Source organism: Echiichthys vipera (genome assembly GCF_963691815.1).
Source record: "Echiichthys vipera genome assembly, chromosome: 16".
Lineage (NCBI taxonomy): Eukaryota > Metazoa > Chordata > Actinopteri > Perciformes > Trachinidae > Echiichthys > Echiichthys vipera.
Genome location: NC_139841.1, coordinates 28,248,621 through 28,268,657, shown reverse-complemented (window position 1 = coordinate 28,268,657; position 20,037 = coordinate 28,248,621). Strand labels below are relative to the sequence as shown.

Here is a 20,037-nt window from a genome sequence, read left to right as displayed (position 1 = left end):
ACACACACACACACACACACACACACACACACACACACACACACACACACACACACACACACACACACACACACACACACACACACACACACACACACACACACGCACACGCACACGCACACGCACACACGCACACGCTCCTGAGCTGGTAGTTTCAAACCCTTTCTACGTGTGAACGGACTGTGATTCATGTCAAACTGAATCATGGAGTCGGATCGTTGAACAGTTAGGGCGCACTCACACTGTGCCTCCATTCCGTGTCCCAGCACGTTTCACTGCTAAAGTCTGGTTCCTTTGACCAGTGTGAGTGCAAACGTACCACGTCTAGGAGCGGCACGCTTGCCGTCCACGGCCCGTTTGGGAGAGGTGGGCTTTAGTAAAGCACGTTTGCACGTGTACGAGCACGAGCGTGCGCACGTGTACGAGCACGAGGCCTACGGCGGTTCTGAGGTCATTTCCTGTGCGCCTGTTGGGACTTAGAAAAAAGAAGGAGGGACCATGCGCGGACATTTCAAACAATGGCGGTGAAAGGTTCACGTTGGTGTGATGTGGAGGTGGAGTGTTTACTGCAGATTTGGTCGATGAAAAGATTCAAAAACAGTCGACAAGACGCACAAAAAATTTGAGGTCTACGGAAAGATCTGGAAACAAAGCCACGCATCGCCATGACGTCATCAATGCGTGTGACGTGTTACGGCGTGATGACGTATAGGCAGCAAGAAGCATTCTCCGAGGCCCAGGTAGTGTGAGTACAAACGGGCCTGGAGGGGGGGACAAGGACCCTAAAGCACGGGGCACGGGACGGAGGCACAGTGGGGCATTCGCTGTGCCCCACCGTGTCCTTACAGCACACGAGTGTCGGACTGTCTCGTCACATCGACGCCGTGTGTGGAACAGGCTGTAAAACCACAGAGAAAGTCCTGAATCAGCAGATCACAGGGTTAATTTCTTTCACACAGACAGGACGTCAAAGTGCAGCTTCCCCTGGACGCACGTGTGGACTCACATGTCAAAACATCGTAAAGGCTGAATCTGTACCTGAGAGTCACCGGGTCCAACTGGAGGTTCAAAGCGCACTAAAGGGATGACGTAACATTAAAGAGCGGTTATCTTGACCCTCTAATGAGCCGCTCTGTGTAAACTCTGCCAATTATGCTATCAGCTGACACAGTCAGTCTTACACTCTGTGCAGACGCTCACGTGTTGGCTCCACGTTTGTTGGACGTGTGTAGACATGATGTCTGAGTGGACATGAGGAGTTTGGTGCTGTTTGACCAACAGGTGGCGCTGCAGCAGCACCATCCTACTATGAAAGGAGGGAGTCTGGGTTTGTGCATGAGGGTCCAAAAGAACTGCAGTTTTTGGAGCTTCCTGACCGGATCAACCAGGAGGTCGCTGTGGTGCAGTGGGGGCTTGAGTAACATCTGAAACGCACTTCGCATGGGAGTCGAACCCCGTACGTAGAATTACAAGACTGACGCTCTGCCTCCACTTTACCACCGTCTCACAGGCTCAGTTACCATGGTGATACAGCGACGCTAAAAGAGAGCGACTCTGGTGTCACAGCTGACTCAGGCTGTGAGCGCATCACACCTGCTAACACACTGATCCAGCTTCAGAGCTCACCTCAGCGCTAACGTTGAGTCCAGTTCACTTTGTGTTGTGTTTTGTGTAAGGGTTGGTTATCACGGGAAAACTGAGGAAATAAAATGTATGCGTTTATGTCCCTTCAGGGCTTCCGTACTATATAAATAAAGTTTATTTGTATAATTATTAATATTAATAAAAAGCTAGAGTGAGCAGCTCTTTTGAGGAAACTAAAGTTTGACACAACAAATTGTAGGTTTTAGTCTTTTCATCAGATAAATAAAATATAAAAAAATATAAAATAATAACAGACTTTTACTTTGAAAGGACGCCTCTGGTTTATAAAAACTAGTTTTCATAGTTTTGCCTCATCAGTAACAACGTTCACTGATGGAAGAAGCGAGAATTTCCAATCTATAAAGATTATTATTAAACTCTTTGAATGTTTTACATTAAAAAAACGTTAAAAAAAGCTAAATTTTCCTCCTGTTTGAGGAGAAAATGATGCAAAATCAGCTGTTTTTAAAAACGCTGCAGCGACATCAACCAAAACCACATTAGAGTGAAAACATCTTTGAAATAAATAATTTAATTTACAGCCTTAATATCATATAATCAGAACGTCTTAAGTGAAGTGTCTGCTGCTCCTCCTTCCATCTGTTAATGAGAGAACATGCGTTTACTCTTCTCGGACATGCTCCATGCAGTTAAAGACAGAAGAGCGCAGCAACACGCCGGCGTGCTGCCGTGGTCGGCGCCCCTGCCGTGAAACGCACGCCCCCTCGCATTAGAGGTGACGTTCTGCATCAGAAGGCTGTTGTTTCCACCTATAGGAGCAGCTCATACACAGGTAACCACGTTAAAAACACACTTTTAAACCTATGAACTGCAGGAAAAGCTGGGGTTATATTTAGGAAACGCTGAGTCAGACACATTCAACCTGCTCCAAAGATCCATTTCACTCATTTTAATAATTATAGCTGCAGTTTATTTCCACAGAACACACAAAAAGGTGTCGTTTTGTGTTCGTTATTATCAGAGTTTGTGATTTAAACTCTTTAAAATGGTTTAAAGACTGTAAGGAACCAGTGTTCAGACCGTTACCGTGGTTACCTGTGTATAAACTGCTCCTATAGGTGGAAACAGCAGCCTTCTGATCCAGAACATCATCTATAATGTGAGGGGGTGCGTTTCACAGCAGGGGCGCTGGATACGGCACAACGCGCCGGCCTGCGCGCCGCGTGCCGGCCTTACCTTCAGTCTGTGATGCAGCACGGCGGCGATGAGTATTGTGGCCAGGCCGAGGGCGATGAAGCCGTACTGCATGATCTCCATGACGGCGGGCAGGACCACCAGGTTGGTGTGGAAGGTGGTGAGGATGGGGCCGTCGATGTAGCCGCTCTGAGGAGAGAAGGCAAAATAAGAGCGCGGCGTGGTGTGTTCGAGGGTCAAACACAGAGAGTAACGCCAAACTAAATTCAACCAAATAATAAAGGAAATGATCATTTTCAGTCTTGTTGTTTATTTATAAAGCACTTTTCACAGGCAAAACTGAGAAAGTGCTTTGTAAGGACATAAAACAGCACACAGAAAAACACAAAACATCAAGAAAAAAACAAATGAAGACCCGGCCGTCGAGTTGAGCCGCTGCACACAGGTCAAATAAATGTCTGTCTGAACAAATGTGTCTTAATCTGACGTTTAAAGGACTCTGCAGACCGTGAGGGTGCAGGCAGAGCATCATTTAGGCAAAACAGACTAAAAAGCTCAGAGTTTTTTAAGTGTAATTCCGGAGCAAAATCCTCCCGTGGTGTTTTTCAGCACTTACACTCATCAAATAAGTCATAGTCTGGAGTTTATCTGGGTAAATCACCCGAATCTCCTGCAGCCTGAGGCCGACTTTAAGTGGAATTCCAGCGTAAAATCAGCCCAGGGTCATTTTCAGCACTTACATTCATCAAAAAAGTCAGAGACATTTTTTTAATGTAACAACTGTTAACAGAGAAATCCAGGAGAGACGCTAACAGTCGGACGTGGCTAACAGTGATTAGCTCGGGGCAGTACGGTGAAGGCATTCAAAGGTCTTTTTTAACCACTAATGCTGCTGAAAATAACAGCAAACCTCTGCAGCAGCATGAGAAGAGTCCCTACTCACACAACAAAGCACCAATGTGCGTTTGCATGGAGGACTTTTACTTCAAAGTGTTTTTCGAATCATGGTTTAATTTAAATAAAACATCTAAATACCTATATGCAAGTCAATTTTAATGAAGGTTTGGGGTCGAACGAGAACAGAAAGAGTAATCAAACAAACATAAATGTAAATTTACAGTAAAAAATCAAACTCTGGACGTCGTTATGTGGATTTAAATCAAAGTTTTCAAAGGTCATTTTATTCTTCAGTGTTTGAAAAACAGATTCCTGCAAACGTTTATTTGATTTTGCTGCAGAACTTTGAGGAAACGACCGCATCAGAGTTTCAAAGCGTGACCGTTTTATTATAACTCTGGACTTTTGAACATTTCGCGTGTCTTGCCGATGTTAGTTTAGTGTGCAGGCTAATCCAGAATCTGTCCGCTCCTCCGTTAAAGGAGTTCACATCACCGAGTCCAGACAACGAGAGAACAACAAGGACGACTGGCGGAGGTGACTGTGCAGCACAGCACAGCCTCTTCTGTCAGAGCCACTGATTATTGGAGCTCTGCACCAACTGAGATCAGAGACGTTAGCACATTCACATCATGGCTTACATCTACTCAATGATGCACCCACCAACCATAAACTCAAACATCAGCTCACTGCTGCATCTTAACATCGTTTTGTTGCGTTTTAACATTGTTATTTTATCCCTGTTGTGTTGTATTGTGTTTTAAGAGTGTGAAACCATGTGATTGTTGTTGTTTGAAAGGCTGTTTGTGTTGTTTATGGGCTTGTCTGTGTTAGATTGTTGTTTGTTCTTGCCCAGGGACGACACATGAAATGTAGCGAGGAGCTAATTGTGGTACGGCTGAGGGACGGCCGTGCACCGTCCCTGTTAAATAAACTAAATACATAAAAAAAATAAAAATAAAATGTGCTAGTGAGTGACGTCCTGACGCGCTTCCTGCAGCATGTGTTGCATATTCCACGCAGATGTTTCCATAAATGGAACAAAGAGTGAGGACGTTAAGCAACCTGGGAAATAGTGTCACACAGAAAATATGAACGACTCGACTGAAGAGAAACCACCGTGAAACATCAAACACACACTTATCTGTTCAGTTTGACTTTAAACTACTCACCTCCTCGAACCAGATCATCGGCATCACCACCTCAGAGATCTTGCCCGTTTCTCTGCAAGGACAAAAAACACACTCGGCTTCAAAGCTCCAGGGCTCCGCGGTGAATGTGAGGAAAAGCAGGAAGCGTCCGCGCGGCCGTCCCGCTGAGCGATGAATGGATGCAAACACAATACATGACAACGTTTAATGGCACAACGGCAGCACGGGGAATAACGGCCTTACGTAATTCCTGACACTCTCTTCATGTAGAGGTTGAGCTGCAGGCGGATGGACACGTTCAGGGGGACGCCCGTCAGCTGAAAGAGACGCACAAAAGACACACGTTCAACTCTCACGTGGGGAAGAAGAGAAGCCTTTAAGGTGCAGTTCTCTTTGCTTTTTATTGTTTAGTGAATATTTAAATGTCCTCCCACAGAAGACGTTCCCATGTCTCAGAACGCAGACGACAAAAGAAGGAAATCCTCGTCTTTTTTAATGGTTTTTTTAGAGGATTTCATTCGTTCGGAGCATCAAAAACACAAAGTATGACGTCAATCTGTGCTCTATAAAGCAGACTGGGTTGGTTTTTAATGAATCCTAACACTTTAAACATGAACTGCAACTCCTGGAAACGACCACATACGGAGTTAACAAGGTAAAAATTGGGTCACTTTGGACGAACTAATTCTAAATTTGTATAAAAACAAAGATTATGTTCTGTGGTAAACACAAAAGTGGTGTGTTTAGTGGATATTCAGATGTCCTCCCAGAGAAGACGTTCCCATGTCTCCGAACGCAGACGACAAACGAAGGAAATCCTCGTCTTTTTTAATGGTTTTTTTAGAGGATTTCATTTGTTCGGAGCATCAAAAACACAAAGTATGACGTCCGTCTGTGCTTTTCAAAGCAGACTAGGTTGGTTTTGTTCGATCCTAACACTTTAAACATGAACTGCAACTCCTGGAAACGTCCAAATAGGCAATAAACAAGTTAATAATGGTGTCACTTTGGACAAACTAATTATAAATTTGTATAAAAACAAAGTGGTAAACACAAAAGTGGTGTGTTTAGTGAATATCCAGATGTCCTCCCAGAGAAGACGTTCCCATGTCTCCGAGCGCAGACGACAAAAGAAGGAAATCCTCGTCTTTTTTAATGGTTTTTTTTAGAGGATTTCATTCGTTCGGAGCATCAAAAACACAAAGTGTGACGTCCGTCTGTGTTCTACAAAGCAGGCTGGGTTGGTTTTGTTAGTTCCTAACACTGTAAACATGAACTGCAACTCCTGGAAACGACCAAATAGGCAATAAACAAGTTAAAAACTGGTTCACTTTGGACGAACTGTGTCTAAATGTGTATAAAAACAGAGATTAAGTTCTGTGGTAAACGCAAAAGTGGTGTGTTCAGTGAATATTCAGATGTCCTCCCAGAGAAGACGTTCCCATGTCTCCGAGCGCAGACGACAAACGAAGGAAATCCGCGTCGTTTTTAATGTTTTTTTTAGAGGATTTCATTTGTTCGGAGCATCAAAAACACAAAGTATGACGACAATCTGTGCTTTTCAAAGCAGGCTGGGTCGGTTTTGTTAGATCCTAACACTTTAAACATGAACTGCAACTCCTGGAAACGTCCACATACGGAGTTAAGAAGTTAAAAATTGGGTCACTTTAAACAAACTGTCTGTTAAAGGGAAGGTTTTCGTTGCCACCGAGTTGCAAAGACAGTTTAAACGACGGATGTTTGAGTTTTACAGCAGGAAAGATAAATACAGGACAAATGTGGAACTATTGAGGGAGTTTGCACTGTTTTTTTGGTGTGTTTGCTTGTTTAGCGTGATTTTATTCTTTTCTGTCGTTATTAGGATCTCCATTAGCACCCGCGGAGGCATCTGTGCTTCCTGGGGTCTGACACACACACACACACACACTTACGCATTAGAAACACACATTTATACACGACACAACAACAAACAACCGCTCTCTGATAAATAACACAAACTAATCAGCTTTTCTCTACACTCAGAGTTTATTCTGTACTTCACTACCTTAAATAAACTAGTAGTAGTCACACACACACACACACACACACACACACACACACACACACACACACACACACACACACACACACACACACACACACACACACACACACACACACACACACACACACACACACACACACACACACACACACACACACACACACACACACACACACACACACACACACACACACACACACACACACACACACACACACACACACACACACACACACACACACACACACACACACACACACACACACACACACACACACACTGTCTGAAGTGAGGTTAACTACCCAAACACGCACGTCCACTCAGAGAAAGTGACGTTTTTATAGATTTAGGAGCCACTTCAGCGCTAAAACGCTCCGTGAGCTGCAGTTCTCTTAAAAAGCTCGGAGTCCTGACATTAGCTCCTAAATGACACTTAAATCAGAGGGTCGGGACCCGCCCTGAGCCTGAGGAGGTCTGGTCCTGATCACGGGTCCTGATCGCGTCACAGTGGGTGTGATGGTAACGGTGATGGATGGGGTCGGGTTCAGCTGACGCTCCACACTTAACGGGCCTCACCTGCTGTGCTGCGCCTCACTGAGACCACAGAGAGGTGCAGAGTGCAAACCATGAACATGAGCGATGCATGTTCACATCCTTTGAGTCAGAAAAGGTTTGCAGGGTTTATTACGACTTTAATGTGTCTTTAATCTGAGGCAGGCTGCAGGTAAACCAGTGAGACACAACACTCCCACTGTCCCTCCGTCCCGTGCCCCAGCACGTGTCACGGCTAAAGTCTGGTTCCTTTGACCAGTGTGAGTGCAACCGTACCACGTCTAGGAGCGGCACGCCGGCCGTCCACGGCCCGTTTGGGAGAGGTGGGCTTTAGTAAAGCACGTTTGCACGTGTATGAGCACGAGCGTGTGCACGTGTACGAGCACGAGGCCTACGGCGGCTCTGAGGTCATTTCCTGTGCGCCTGTTGGGACGTAGAAAAAAGAAGGAGGGACCATGCGCGGACATTTCAAACAATGGCGGTGAAAGGTTCACGTTGGTGTGATGCGGAGGTGGAGTGTTTACTGCAGATTTGGTCGATGAAAAGATTCAAAAACAGTCGACAAGACGCACAAAAACTCCGAGGTCTACGGAAAGATCTGGAAACAAAGCCACGCATCGCCATGACGTCATCAATGCGTGTGACGTGTTACGGCGTGATGACGTATAGGCAGCAAGAAGCATTCTCCGAGGCCCAGGTAGTGTGAGTACAAACGGGCCTGGAGGGGGGGACAAGGACCCTAAAGCACGGGGCACGGGACGGAGGCACAGTGGGAGGGCGCCCTGAGGGAGCGGCTTGCTCTATAGCTGCTCATCTCATCCGTGGAAGCCTCAGTCTCTTCTCGTTCCCTCACTTAAATCCACCTCTAAACCAACGCTGATTGGTTCGGTCGCTGTAAACTTCTCCACATTTTCACCTCCGCTCGTTTCTAAACTGATCTGAGTGAAACACAACGGAGCTCAGAGATCAGGATGGACTCACGAGGCTGGATATTTCAGGCTCCCTGGTTAGAACCAGCGGATGTCGGGGCTGAGACTTCCTGTTCAGAGCGGCGGGCGTCGTTCAGGGTCCGATTAGAAACTTTAGACGCGAGATTGGGAGTTGGAATAAAGACACGGCGTCTCCATAAATGGATATCTGCACATGAATGCAGATACATAACAACAAGAAGCTCATCTGCTCTCCACACGGACCCTTCCCCTTCAGCCCAGAGCGTGCTGAGGCGTGATTGGTCGACTCCACAGATCCAATCTTGTCCCGTTGCTACGGCTTTGAGCTGCAGGGTGCGTTTACAGAGATGACTTCAGATGCTGCAGAGACGAGTTCGCCCAAAGCAAAGCTGCATCGGGATAATTGGTCCGGACGGAGCAGTTTTATCTGATTTTCCTGGCAAAACAAATTGGGACGCCGCCCCGGTCCAGACCCCCTGGGCAGGACCCCCCCGGGCCAGACCCCCCGGTCCAGACCCCCCCGGCCAGACCCCCCCGGGCCAGACCCCCCGGTCCAGACCCCCGGACTGAAGTCACCAAATACCAGGGAGACTTTTTCTAGAGCTGGATGTGTCTCTGGCTTCTCTCAGATCGTCTCCTGGCAACCAAAGTCAACACAAATACAAATCTGGGTTTTTTGAACAACCTCCCCGAGGTTCGGTGAATAACCGGATTTAACCAGTTCTTCTCGTTTACATGAGTGCAGAAGAAAGTGAAGGATGACGGAGTAACTGCAGCCGGTGGCGCTCTGGTCTGATTGGTCTTTTTCTTCACGTTGACCTTTTGTCAAATCATAACAACTCTGACGCCTTTTGGACAGAGTGAGGACAGAAACAGGTGGTCTTGGTAGTGACGTTAGTCTCCATGGTGACGCAGAAATCTATCAAATTTATACATTTTGGACCTCGTCACCGGTCAAACTCCGTTGGAAACACACGCTACGGTGCTTAACGACCTTAAGAGTGGATGAATTTCTCCCAAGCCGCCCAAACAACAAAGTGGGAAAGCCACAACACGAAGTGATTCGGTCTCCTCGGCTAGCGTTGGCACAGACACAGGTGCTAATGTTAGCAACATGGACGCGCTGCTGGCTAATGCAGTCACCGCTGTGCCTCTATCAACGAGTTTAGGGAGGAGAACCGGGCGTCTAATGCTTCTCTACCGTCGATCCTGAGAGTGTACGGCCAACGCATTACTGATGCTGCGATGTTTCCTGAGGCGTCTCCGTCACACACACACACACACACACACACAAACACACATCTGGACAGTCAGGGATGGAAACCCAATAATTACTTAAACCCGCAGGAAATTAAACTTCCCGGAGCCCAGACAACAACAACAACCACCGACAGTTCAGACTGAAGACGTCCACGAGTACAGGAACGTTCTTCGTGTTCCTACAGTGAGACGTTTATTCTGCTCATCACGGTAAAAGGTTCGAACAGCAGAAATGGAGCTGGCAGCATCGCCTCCGCTTCGCTTCAGACATCACGAGCCGTCTGCCTTCTATACAGGAAGTAATCACTTACAGGCGGCACAATAGACGGGTTTCCGAGTCCACGCCGCTGCCAGCTCTGAGACTTTCTCACAAGATGAGAGGCACTTTTTAAGAGCTCCCCAGTGACTCTGGTTCAAAAGAAGCACCTCGCGACAGACATTACCTCCTTCCTGTCTGTGTTTCTGTGTGTGTGATGCCTCTAAGTGCCTTTTCCTGCTGCACGTTAGTGTCTGAAAATGTTGTTGAACGTCCAAGAGCTCGGGACACACCTGACGGCTTTGTGGGCCAAGCCTACAAAGACCGGACAGACGACACAAAAGAGAGCGTTTCCACCGACGCGCACAGATGGTTTCGCTCGGTCAGGAAGGAGCGCGGGCCTGATCCTGGACCAGCTGCAACACCTGAACACAGACGCTTAAGCACGGCAGCTAAATGGAGTCATTTAAGGTCGAAATAAACGGGCAAACGTCAGAAATGGACGAAGCAATATCAACAGTTCATCTCATCTCATCTTCAGCCTCTTATCCGGGGTCGGGTCTCGGGGGCAGCAGCTTTAGCAGGGGACCCCAAACTTCCCTTTCCTGGGTCACATTAACCAGCTCTAACTGGGGGATCCTGAGGCGTTCCCAGGCCAGTGTGGAGATCCACGACTAAAGCAATAATCAGGGCGCCCTCCCACTGTTCCTCTGTCCCGTGCCCCGTGCTTTAGGGTCCTTGTCCCCCCCTCCAGGCCCGTTTGTACTCACACTACCTGGGCCTCGGAGAATGCTTCTTGCTGCCTATACGTCATCACGCCGTAACACGTCACACGCATTGATGACGTCATGGCGATGCGTGGCTTTGTTTCCAGATCTTTCCGTAGACCTCGGAGTTTTTGTGCGTCTTGTCGACTGTTTTTGAATCTTTTCATCGACCAAATCTGCAGTAAACACTCCACCTCCGCATCACACCAACGTGAACCTTTCACCGCCATTGTTTGAAATGTCCGCGCATGGTCCCTCCTTCTTTTTTCTACGTCCCAACAGGCGCACAGGAAATGACCTCAGAGCCGCCGTAGGCCTCGTGCTCGTACACGTGCGCACGCTCGTGCTCGTACACGTGCAAACGTGCTTTACTAAAGCCCACCTCTCTCAGACAGGCCGTGGACGGCAAGCGTGTCGCTCCTAGACGCGGTACGGTTGCACTCACACTGGTCAAAGGAACCAGACTTTAGCCGTGGGACCTGTTTGGGCACGGTGCGGATGGACAGTGTGAGTGCTCCCTCAGAGTCTGGTTTACAGGACGATCAGATTCGCTTCACCGTCACGTAAAAGGGTAAATATCTCATTTTTGACAGTATGGAGACCTTTGATCGTGTTCTTCGAGCGCAGGCAGCATTGGAGGCGTGTTCCCCTGTATGTAAACCATCAACAAACTAAATGAACATGCCAAAATGACAGAAAGGGGAAGAATTGAGTTAAATGTGTTTTTAAAAATCACCCCACTCTGGAAACCGCTCACGTGGCTCCAAGTTTCTCTTTCGACATCTGAAATACAGCTCCATAAAGATCCCACGCAGAGTGGTTTCCCAGAATAATTAACCCGATAATAATCTCTACTTGGAACGAGCTTTTCAAAGAGCTTCGATCTGCTCTACAAAGGGGTTTTTATTGCCGCCATAGAAAGTGTTTTAACGACCCTTAATTCACAAACAACCGCAATCACAGAGAAAATAGCCCAATTTCCAATTACCTTATCACAGCGCAGGTCACAGGAACGACGGTCCAGGTGAAGTCGACACAGGCAGCGTTATGTAAGGGTTATGGAACGAGCTGAACTGTCCGGGCCTCTGGATCGATTTTAATGTGTTATTAAGATTTTAACTTGTCTGGTGGAACTCATACAAGTCCATAATCCAGCCAGAGGTCTACGCTCATCCAGTGAGGTGTTGCTGGATGTACCTGGATCAAAACTCACGGCCGCGGGCGACGGTTCTTTCTCTGTGGCTGCTCCAGAACTCTGGAACAGCTCGATCCATAGGGGTTAGACATGAGCCTCCACAGAGAGGTTAAAGTGTGCTTTAGGGCGCACTCACACTGTCCATCCGTACCGTTTAAGGGCTTAAGTCTAGTTCGTTTGACCAGTGTGAGTGCAACCGTCCACAGCCCGTTAGGGAGCGGTGCAATCACAGGGAAAATAGCCCAATTTCCAATTACCTTATCACAACGCAGGTCACAGGAATGACGGTCCAGGTGAAGTCGACACAGGCAGCGTTGTGTAAGGGTTATACAACGAGCTGAACTGTCCGGGCCTCTGAGTCGATGTTAAAGTGTTATTAAGATTTTAACTTGTCTGGCGGGACTCATGCAAGTCCATAACACACCCAGACGCTCGTCCTGTGAGTTGTCGCTGGATGTACCTGGAGTGTCTTGAGTGATCAAAACTCAAGACCAAGGGCTGCTCCAGGACTCTGGAACAGCTCGATCCATTACGGGTTAGACATGAGCATCCACAGAGAGGTTAAAGTGGGCTTTAGGACGCACTCACACTCTCCATCCGTACCGTTTAAGGGCTAAAGTCTAGTTCCTTTGACCACTGTGAGTGCAACTGTCCACGCCTCGTTTGGGAGCGGTGCAATCAAAGGGAAAATAGCCCAATTTCCAATTACCTTATCACAGCGCAGGTCACAGTAACGACGGTCCAGGTGAAGTCGACACAGGCAGCGTTGTGTAAGGGTTATACAACGAGCTGAACTGTGTCAGCGTTTGATAACACTTATCAGCGTTTGTGGTTCGCAGAAAAGATAATGTGTTTATCGTTATTGCACGGCCGTAAAGTGAGATCACTGGGTTAATTCAGACCCTTCTGAGGGACGCTCGACCCGTTTGATCAACACCAACAATCATCCGCTGCACTTCCTGATGATTAAAGTCCTCACAGTGATAATGCACAGTGGGGTAAATAAGATGAATACTCATTCATTAAGTTTAGTACTTTACTTTGCTATGATTCGTTTTTGTTTAATACAGTTTTACCACATAAAAAGTACAAAAATAATAATAATTTACTCTTCTCCCTCTTAGAGAAAAGTAAATGTGAGATTCTGTGACTCCTGACTTTGTCCGGACTTTTTTATTTAAATTAAATCTTTAATAGTAAAACTCTTTAAACATGTCTTAAAGCAATTCTTCCCTTTCTGTCATGTCCACTCTTTTATTTTGTAATAATAAGAACTCCAGAACTCTGGAACAGCTCGATCCACTACAGGTTAGACATGATGTTTAACTAATCATCTGAGCCGTTCTTTTATCTGTTATTGACTTCGGTGATATTTTGTACATGCACGCAAACACTTCATCTTTAAAATGCTGGATTCTGTGAACCACGCTGCTTTAACATTCATCTGATTCTGGTTTCCGAACACACCATTGTTCTCTGTGTGAGAAAGTTGGACTGTCTTCATCACACGCCCGTAGAACACAGCGTTGGTGTTATTTATGAGGCTATTTTACATCAACTTCCATCCTGTCTGTGTTCTCTAATGGCTACAGAAACACCAGAACCTGCAGCACCTGCTCCAGAAACACCAGAACCTGCAGCACCCACTACAGAAACACCAGAACCTGCAGCACCCACTACAGAAACACTAGAACCTGCAGCACCCACTACAGAAACACTAGAACCTGCAGCACCCGCTACAGAAACACTAGAACCTGCAGCACCCGCTACAGAAACACTAGAACCTGCAGCACCCGCTACAGAAACACTAGAACCTGCAGCACCCGCTCCAGTAACACCAGAACCTGCAGCACCCGCTACAGAAACACCAGAACCTGCAGCACCCGCTACAGAAACACTAGAACCTGCAGCACCCACTACAGAAACACCAGAACCGGCAGCACCCGCTCCAGTAACACCAGAACCTGCAGCACCCGCTCCAGTAACACCAGAACCTGCAGCACCCGCTCCAGTAACACCAGAACCTGCAGCACCCGCTCCAGAAACACCAGAACGTGCACCACCCACTACAGAAACACCAGAACCTGCAGCACCCACTACAGAAACACCAGAACCGGCAGCACCCGCTCCAGAAACCAGAACCTGAATCAACCGCTAGAGCAGCCTTATGATGTTCAATGCTCCTCCAACCAACCCTGTGTTTTGCTGTGTTTTGTGGTTTTAAATGTGAAACATGTACGTTTTACGCTGCCGTCTTGGCCAGGACTCCCTTAAATCTCCATGGGAATATCCCGGTTAAATAAAGGTTAATAAAATAAATATATAGGTTTGTATATGTGCAGGTATGTGTGTGTGTAAGTGTGATGATCCGCCTGTTTTCCTGTTTCTGTGCATGCGTTCTTTTTGTTTTCGTCTCTGCTCTTTGAAGCCCTTTGGACGACTCTTCCAGGTCTTTTCAACCGTGCTATAAAAATAAAAGCAAACTGTGATAATGAGGGCACAAAACAACGATAGCAGATTGTCGCTGATATGTAATCAGTCCACCCCCGCTCGAGGAGAAGACCACAGCGGGACTCAAGGACGCAAAGCAACCTTATGTCACCCGACGCCACGACACTGACGGATGGTTTGTTTTTTTAGGGGATTGTTTGACACAGAACAGACCGTTTGGTGAATTCTCTTCATGCCATTCACATGAGAGAGGGTAGGAAGTGTGTGTGTGTGTGTGTGTGAGTGTGTATGTGTGTGCGTGCTCACCGGGTGGATGTCTATGAAGAGGCCGTGCTCGTCCTCTGTCGGGTTGAGGCCCTGCACGTAGTCCAGCAGCACAGGGTCGGCGTTAAAGAAGTGAGGGTGAGAGATGAAGACGGGAGAGTCTGTCGAAAGAAATGTTCCAGGTGTTTTATTATTCAGTCACACGATCGCGTCCACAGAGACAGAGGTTCTGTAGTTTCTGGATTTCTCGTTTTTACTTTTGCACGACTCCAGACGGACAGAAGCAGGGTACAGGATCACGCTGCTGTTGTCTCGCTTGTTTCAAAAAATAGAAATTTACATCCATTGGGTTCATTTTTGCACATCAGCGTGAAATGGTCAGTTTCCCCCATCACCAAATGAAACTACGTCGGAGAGTCAGATCATATATAATGCATTTATAGTTATATTTATAATAGATTATCAGATTCTTGTCTTTCCAAAATGACTCGCCGCTCGCTAGAAACTGGATCATAATCCTCCTTATCTGAGTAGCCCCACTGCTCATCAGAATATTTATATTTTTGTTTTTTTTAAAGATTATTTGGTTGAAAGGAGCCAGTTGAGGTGGTTCAGGATCATCTGGTAAGGATGAACCCTGGGCGCCTCCCTAGGGAGGTGTTCCAGGCACGTCCAGCTGGGAGGAGGCCTCGGGGAAGACCCAGGACCAGGTGGAGAGATTAGATCTCCACACTGGCCTGGGAACGCCTCAGGATCCCCCAGTTAGAGCTGGTTAATGTGGCCCGGGAAAGGGAAGTTTGGGGTCCCCTGCTAAAGCTGCTGCCCCTGAGACCCGACCTCTGATAAGCGGATGAAGATGAGATGAGATGAGATAAAGGCGGGGCTTTGTGTTTCCTCACCGTGTCGGCAGCTGCTGACGTTCAGCAGACCGGACTGCCTGCAGGGGCAGAAGCCCTCGTTGGGGGAGTAATCCGTCCCGTTGGCGAACAGAGTCTTGGGGGCGACGTATCGATACAGAGGGATTCCCTTCAGCTCTCCGTCACGCTGGTAAACGAGCTCCATGGATCTGAAGAAGACAAAAACATGGATACGGTTTTATTATTAGTATACAAAAAGAGTACGGTGAGAGGCAGAAGAGAAGAGGTTCACCTGCAGGCGTCGGGGCTGTAGAACGGTAACGTGGACTCTCTGGTCATGAAGGGAGGCCACATCTGTCCGGCTGTGCCGTTGATCATGTTGCACTGAGGAGTCCTCCAGTAGGGCAGCTGCAGACAGAGGCGACGGTCAGGTGGGGAAGAGAGGAACACGAGTAATACATACCATGAATGCACCGTCCGCACCTCGGTCAGGCCGTTCCAGGAGTCGACTTTGTGCACGTTCCTGATGTCGCCCTGTCCGGTGTGGATGGTGAACAGGCCGGTGTTGGAGTTGTTGAACTAAAGAAAGAAAGACGTTTGGTCAGTTTAGAGATTTTGACAAAGAAAACATGTATTTTTCTGCTCGTTACAAATTTTACCCTATTAACCTGCAGCGTCTTTTCTCACTAAGGCGGCATTTTTATCATTAAAAACCTGAATGCAGAATGCAGCTTTAAGTGGAGTCTCCTCCTGCTGGACATTAGAGAGAATGCAGCTTTAAGTGGAGTCTCCTCCTGCCGGACATTAGAGAGAATGCAGCTTTAAGTGGAGTCTCCTCCTGCTGGACATTAGAGAGAATGCAGCTTTAAGTGGCGTCTCCTCCTGCTGGACATTAGAGAGAATGCAGCTTTAAGTGGAGTCTCCTCCTGCTGGACATTAGAGAGAATGCAGCTTTAAGTGGAGTCTCCTCCTGCTGGACATTAGAGAGAATGCAGCTTTAAGTGGAGTCTCCTCCTGCTGGACATTAGAGAGAATGCAGCTTTAAGTGGAGTCTCCTCCTGCTGGACATTAGAGAGAACGCAGCTTTAAGTGGAGTCTCCTCCTGCTGGACATTAGAGAGAACGCAGCTTTAAGTGGACATTAGAGAGAATGCAGCTTTAAGTGGAGTCTCCTCCTGCTGGACTTTAGAGAGAATGCAGCTTTAAGTGGAGTCTCCTCCTGCTGGACATTAGAGAGAATGCAGCTTTAAGTGGAGTCTCCTCCTGCTGGACATTAGAGAGAATGCAGCTTTAAGTAGAGTCTCCTCCTGCTGGACATTAGAGAGAATGCAGCTTTAAGTGGAGTCTCCTCCTGCTGGACATTAGAGAGAACGCAGCTTTAAGTGGAGTCTCCTCCTGCTGGACATTAGAGAGAATGCAGCTTTAAGTGGAGTCTCCTCCTGCTGGACATTAGAGAGAATGCAGCTTTAAGTGGAGTCTCCTCCTGCTGGACATTAGAGAGAATGCAGCTTTAAGTGGAGTCTCCTCCTGCTGGACATTAGAGAGAATGCAGCTTTAAGTGGAGTCTCCTCCTGCTGGACATTAGAGAGAATGCAGCTTTAAGTGGAGTCTCCTCCTGCTGGACATTAGAGAGAATGCAGCTTTAAGTGGAGTCTCCTCCTGCTCTTCCCCGTCGCCTCGTCTTTGACTTCTGGGGCCATAAAACAGGACTTTTTTACAATCGTGACAAACTCACTTCAGCGAAGAGTCCAAACTTCCCCGTTGAGGGCAACATGCCGGGAAGGTATTTGTTGAGGAAATCAACCAGTCCGCTGTCGTAACCCCACATCAGCTCCCCCACCGTCTTGGTCAGGAAGGGCCCCTCTTTGAACGTCTTGAAGGTGGCGCTGATCATTAAACGCACGGGGAAGGGCAGCTTCTCCATCATGACCGCGGCACCCTAAGAAAACACAGATGTGAGCGAAGAGGCCGAGGGTGTAAACAAGCCCAGAGAGAAAGTGTGTGTGTGTGTGTGTGTGTGTGTGTGTGTGTGTGTGTGTGTGTGTGTGTGTAAATAAGAGTCTTACCAGCACCAACATGTTTGGAATAGTGACCACATCGGACTCGTTCCCTGAAGACATGTCCGGCTCGAAGAAGTACCTGCGGTATTCCCTGTAGGACACGGTGCCGTTGGCGTGGAACGTGATGTTGTCTTTCTGAATGCGTTTCCTGGAACACAAGGAAACTTTTAGAGATCTGAACTACTGTAACGTGTATTTAATTACAATAAAATGAGTCAAAAAACCCACAAAAGACATGAAACGCGTCACAAACGTCCCCTGTGACTGATGCATTCATCATGAAGCAGGACTTTAAACTACAAACTAATGATTATTTTCATTATGGATTCATACGCTGAGGAAATAGGGCCGACTGTGGCTCAGTGGGAGAGTGGGTCGTCCTCCATTTGAGAGATCAGCGGTTGGATCCCCACCTACCCCGGTCCACATGTCGAAGTGTCCTTGGGCAAGACACTGAACCCCAAATTGTGTGTGAATGTGTGTGAATGGTTAGATTAGATGGTCTGTAGATGTCCACTGTCATCAGTGTGAATGTGACAAGTGTGAAAGCGCCTTGAGTCGTCAGAAGACTAGAAAGACACTTTATACGAACAAGTCCATTTAGCATTTAGCAGCGCGATGACCCAGAGCCCACTGCGACGCTTTCACAGTGTTTGTTTGGTCCAAACTTCAACATTATACTAAAACATTCACATTATTAACAGGAAAGAAGCAAATCCTCACAGGTTTTTACGTGAAACTGTGAAAAGAAGTGTAAAAATAAACGGTTAAGAAAAGCAAAAAGGTCGTGGGGGAAACCCAGTTTCTCATTGGATGAAGCCGATTCAAACACAACCTGCACAAAATACCACGGATTTTGTGCAAGTTGTGTTTAGAAGTGTCCGTACAATCACTATTGGACTGAAGGCGACAGCACTAGCACGATACTATCCAGCTGCAGACCCGGAGCACGGGCCCCTCACTTGACACAAGCATTGCCCCTCACTTGACACAAGCCCCTCACTTGACGGAAGTGAAGCAAAAGTGTTATTTTTCAAGCAAGGGGCTTGTGTCAAGTGAGGGGCCCGTGCTCCAGGTCTGCAGCTGGATGCTACTCGTGCTTCCCAGACCCAGATCCCACTGCGACGCTTTCACAGTGTTTGTTTGGTCCAAACTTCAACATTATTACTAAAACGTTCACATTATTAACAGGAAAGAAGCAAAGCCTCACAGGTTTTTACGCGAAACTGTGAAAAGAAGTGTAAAAATAAACGGTTAAGAAAAGCAAAAAGGTCGTGGGGGAAACCCAGTTTCTCATTTGATGAAGCCGATTCAAACACAACCTGCACAAAATACCACGGATTTTGTGCAAGTTGTGTTTAGAAGTGTCCGTACAATCACTATTGGACTGAAGGCGACAGCACTAGCCGATACTGTCCAGCTGCAGACCCGGAGCACGAGCCCCTCACTTGACACAAGCCCCTCACTTGACACAAGCCCCTCAGTTGACGGAAGTGAAGCAAAAGTTTTTTTTTCAAGTGAGGGGCCCGTGCTCCGGGTCTGCAGCTGGATGCTACTCGCGCTAGCACGCAAACTTAACATCAATGAATTTAGAGGCGGTCCTTAACGTAACCCCAGCCTCGTCTGTAGCGTCTGTTCTATGCGCCTTATAATGTGGAAAATACGGTAAATTAAAATGTGACAGGAACAAAACAAACAGCTTCTATCGCCTCTGTGTTTGAAACGCATCGAATGAATAAAGCTGCACATCAGTCGGACATAAGACGGTAAACCTCAGCGCTCAGGCATCTGTGACGGACACTAAAGCCTTTTACCACCATTAGTTTTATTACAGCACGCGTTATTGTTTGTTTTCTGGCTCCTGCGTCCACGTTTTCTGGGGTGCTTGGGTTCAAGGTGCACTCTGTCCACGGGATGATGTGATAAAGTGGACGGATAAGAGGATGAAGGGAGATAAGGGGAGCGGACGGAGGGAGAGACGGTTTCATCACCCGACCATCGTGAACAGCGGTGAAAGTAGAATTGGTAGAAATCCACACATCAGTTACTTTCAATCACAACAATGAGCTGCACTGTTGTGGATTCATCCGCCGCTGAAAGTAGTCCCCGACAAATGCACCGTTTCCTCCTCCTTCAGTCGGACGACAGGAAGACGACCAACACGTTGTTGGTTTCGGGCTTTTGTGTGTCGACGACGCGCGTTTCTGCAAAACCGAAGACGCAATGAATCCCAGTGTTCCTGAACCGCTGTGACCCGTTATCACGCCAAGACTTTTCGCTGCTCCGCAGGTAAACAAGATTAACGCACTGATTTATCAGGAGGAGGCTGAATAACGCTCATTTTGGCGAGGGGACAAACTGTCCTGTGTGCATGTAAACGGGTTCTCTGGGTCCAGATGGATGTAAACGGGTTCTCTGGGTCCAGATGTGTGAATGTAAACGGGTTCTCTGGGTCCAGATGAATGTAAACGGGTTCTCTGGGTCCAGATGGATGTAAACAGGTTCTCTGGGTCCAGATGGATGTAAACGGGTTCT

At 47.4% G+C, this 20,037-nt stretch overlaps 1 protein-coding gene across 4 annotated transcripts in view; it reads right to left on the bottom strand.

Annotated features, from left to right (window-relative positions):
• The window catches only part of scarb1 (scavenger receptor class B, member 1), a 33,007-nt gene that overhangs the window by 4,097 nt on the left and 8,873 nt on the right, over nt 1-20,037 (bottom strand). For all 4 annotated transcript variants that reach the window (XM_083929314.1, XM_083929317.1, XM_083929316.1 and 1 more), the window contains exons 3-11: nt 17,509-17,650; nt 17,178-17,381; nt 15,927-16,022; nt 15,736-15,851; nt 15,486-15,652; nt 14,629-14,747; nt 5,091-5,164; nt 4,869-4,920; nt 2,842-2,988 (exon numbers count right to left, since the gene is read on the bottom strand). In XM_083929314.1, the coding sequence (XP_083785440.1) occupies nt 2,842-2,988; nt 4,869-4,920; nt 5,091-5,164; nt 14,629-14,747; nt 15,486-15,652; nt 15,736-15,851; nt 15,927-16,022; nt 17,178-17,381; nt 17,509-17,650 (1,117 nt within the window). The remainder of the gene's footprint in view (nt 1-2,841; nt 2,989-4,868; nt 4,921-5,090; nt 5,165-14,628; nt 14,748-15,485; nt 15,653-15,735; nt 15,852-15,926; nt 16,023-17,177; nt 17,382-17,508; nt 17,651-20,037) is intronic.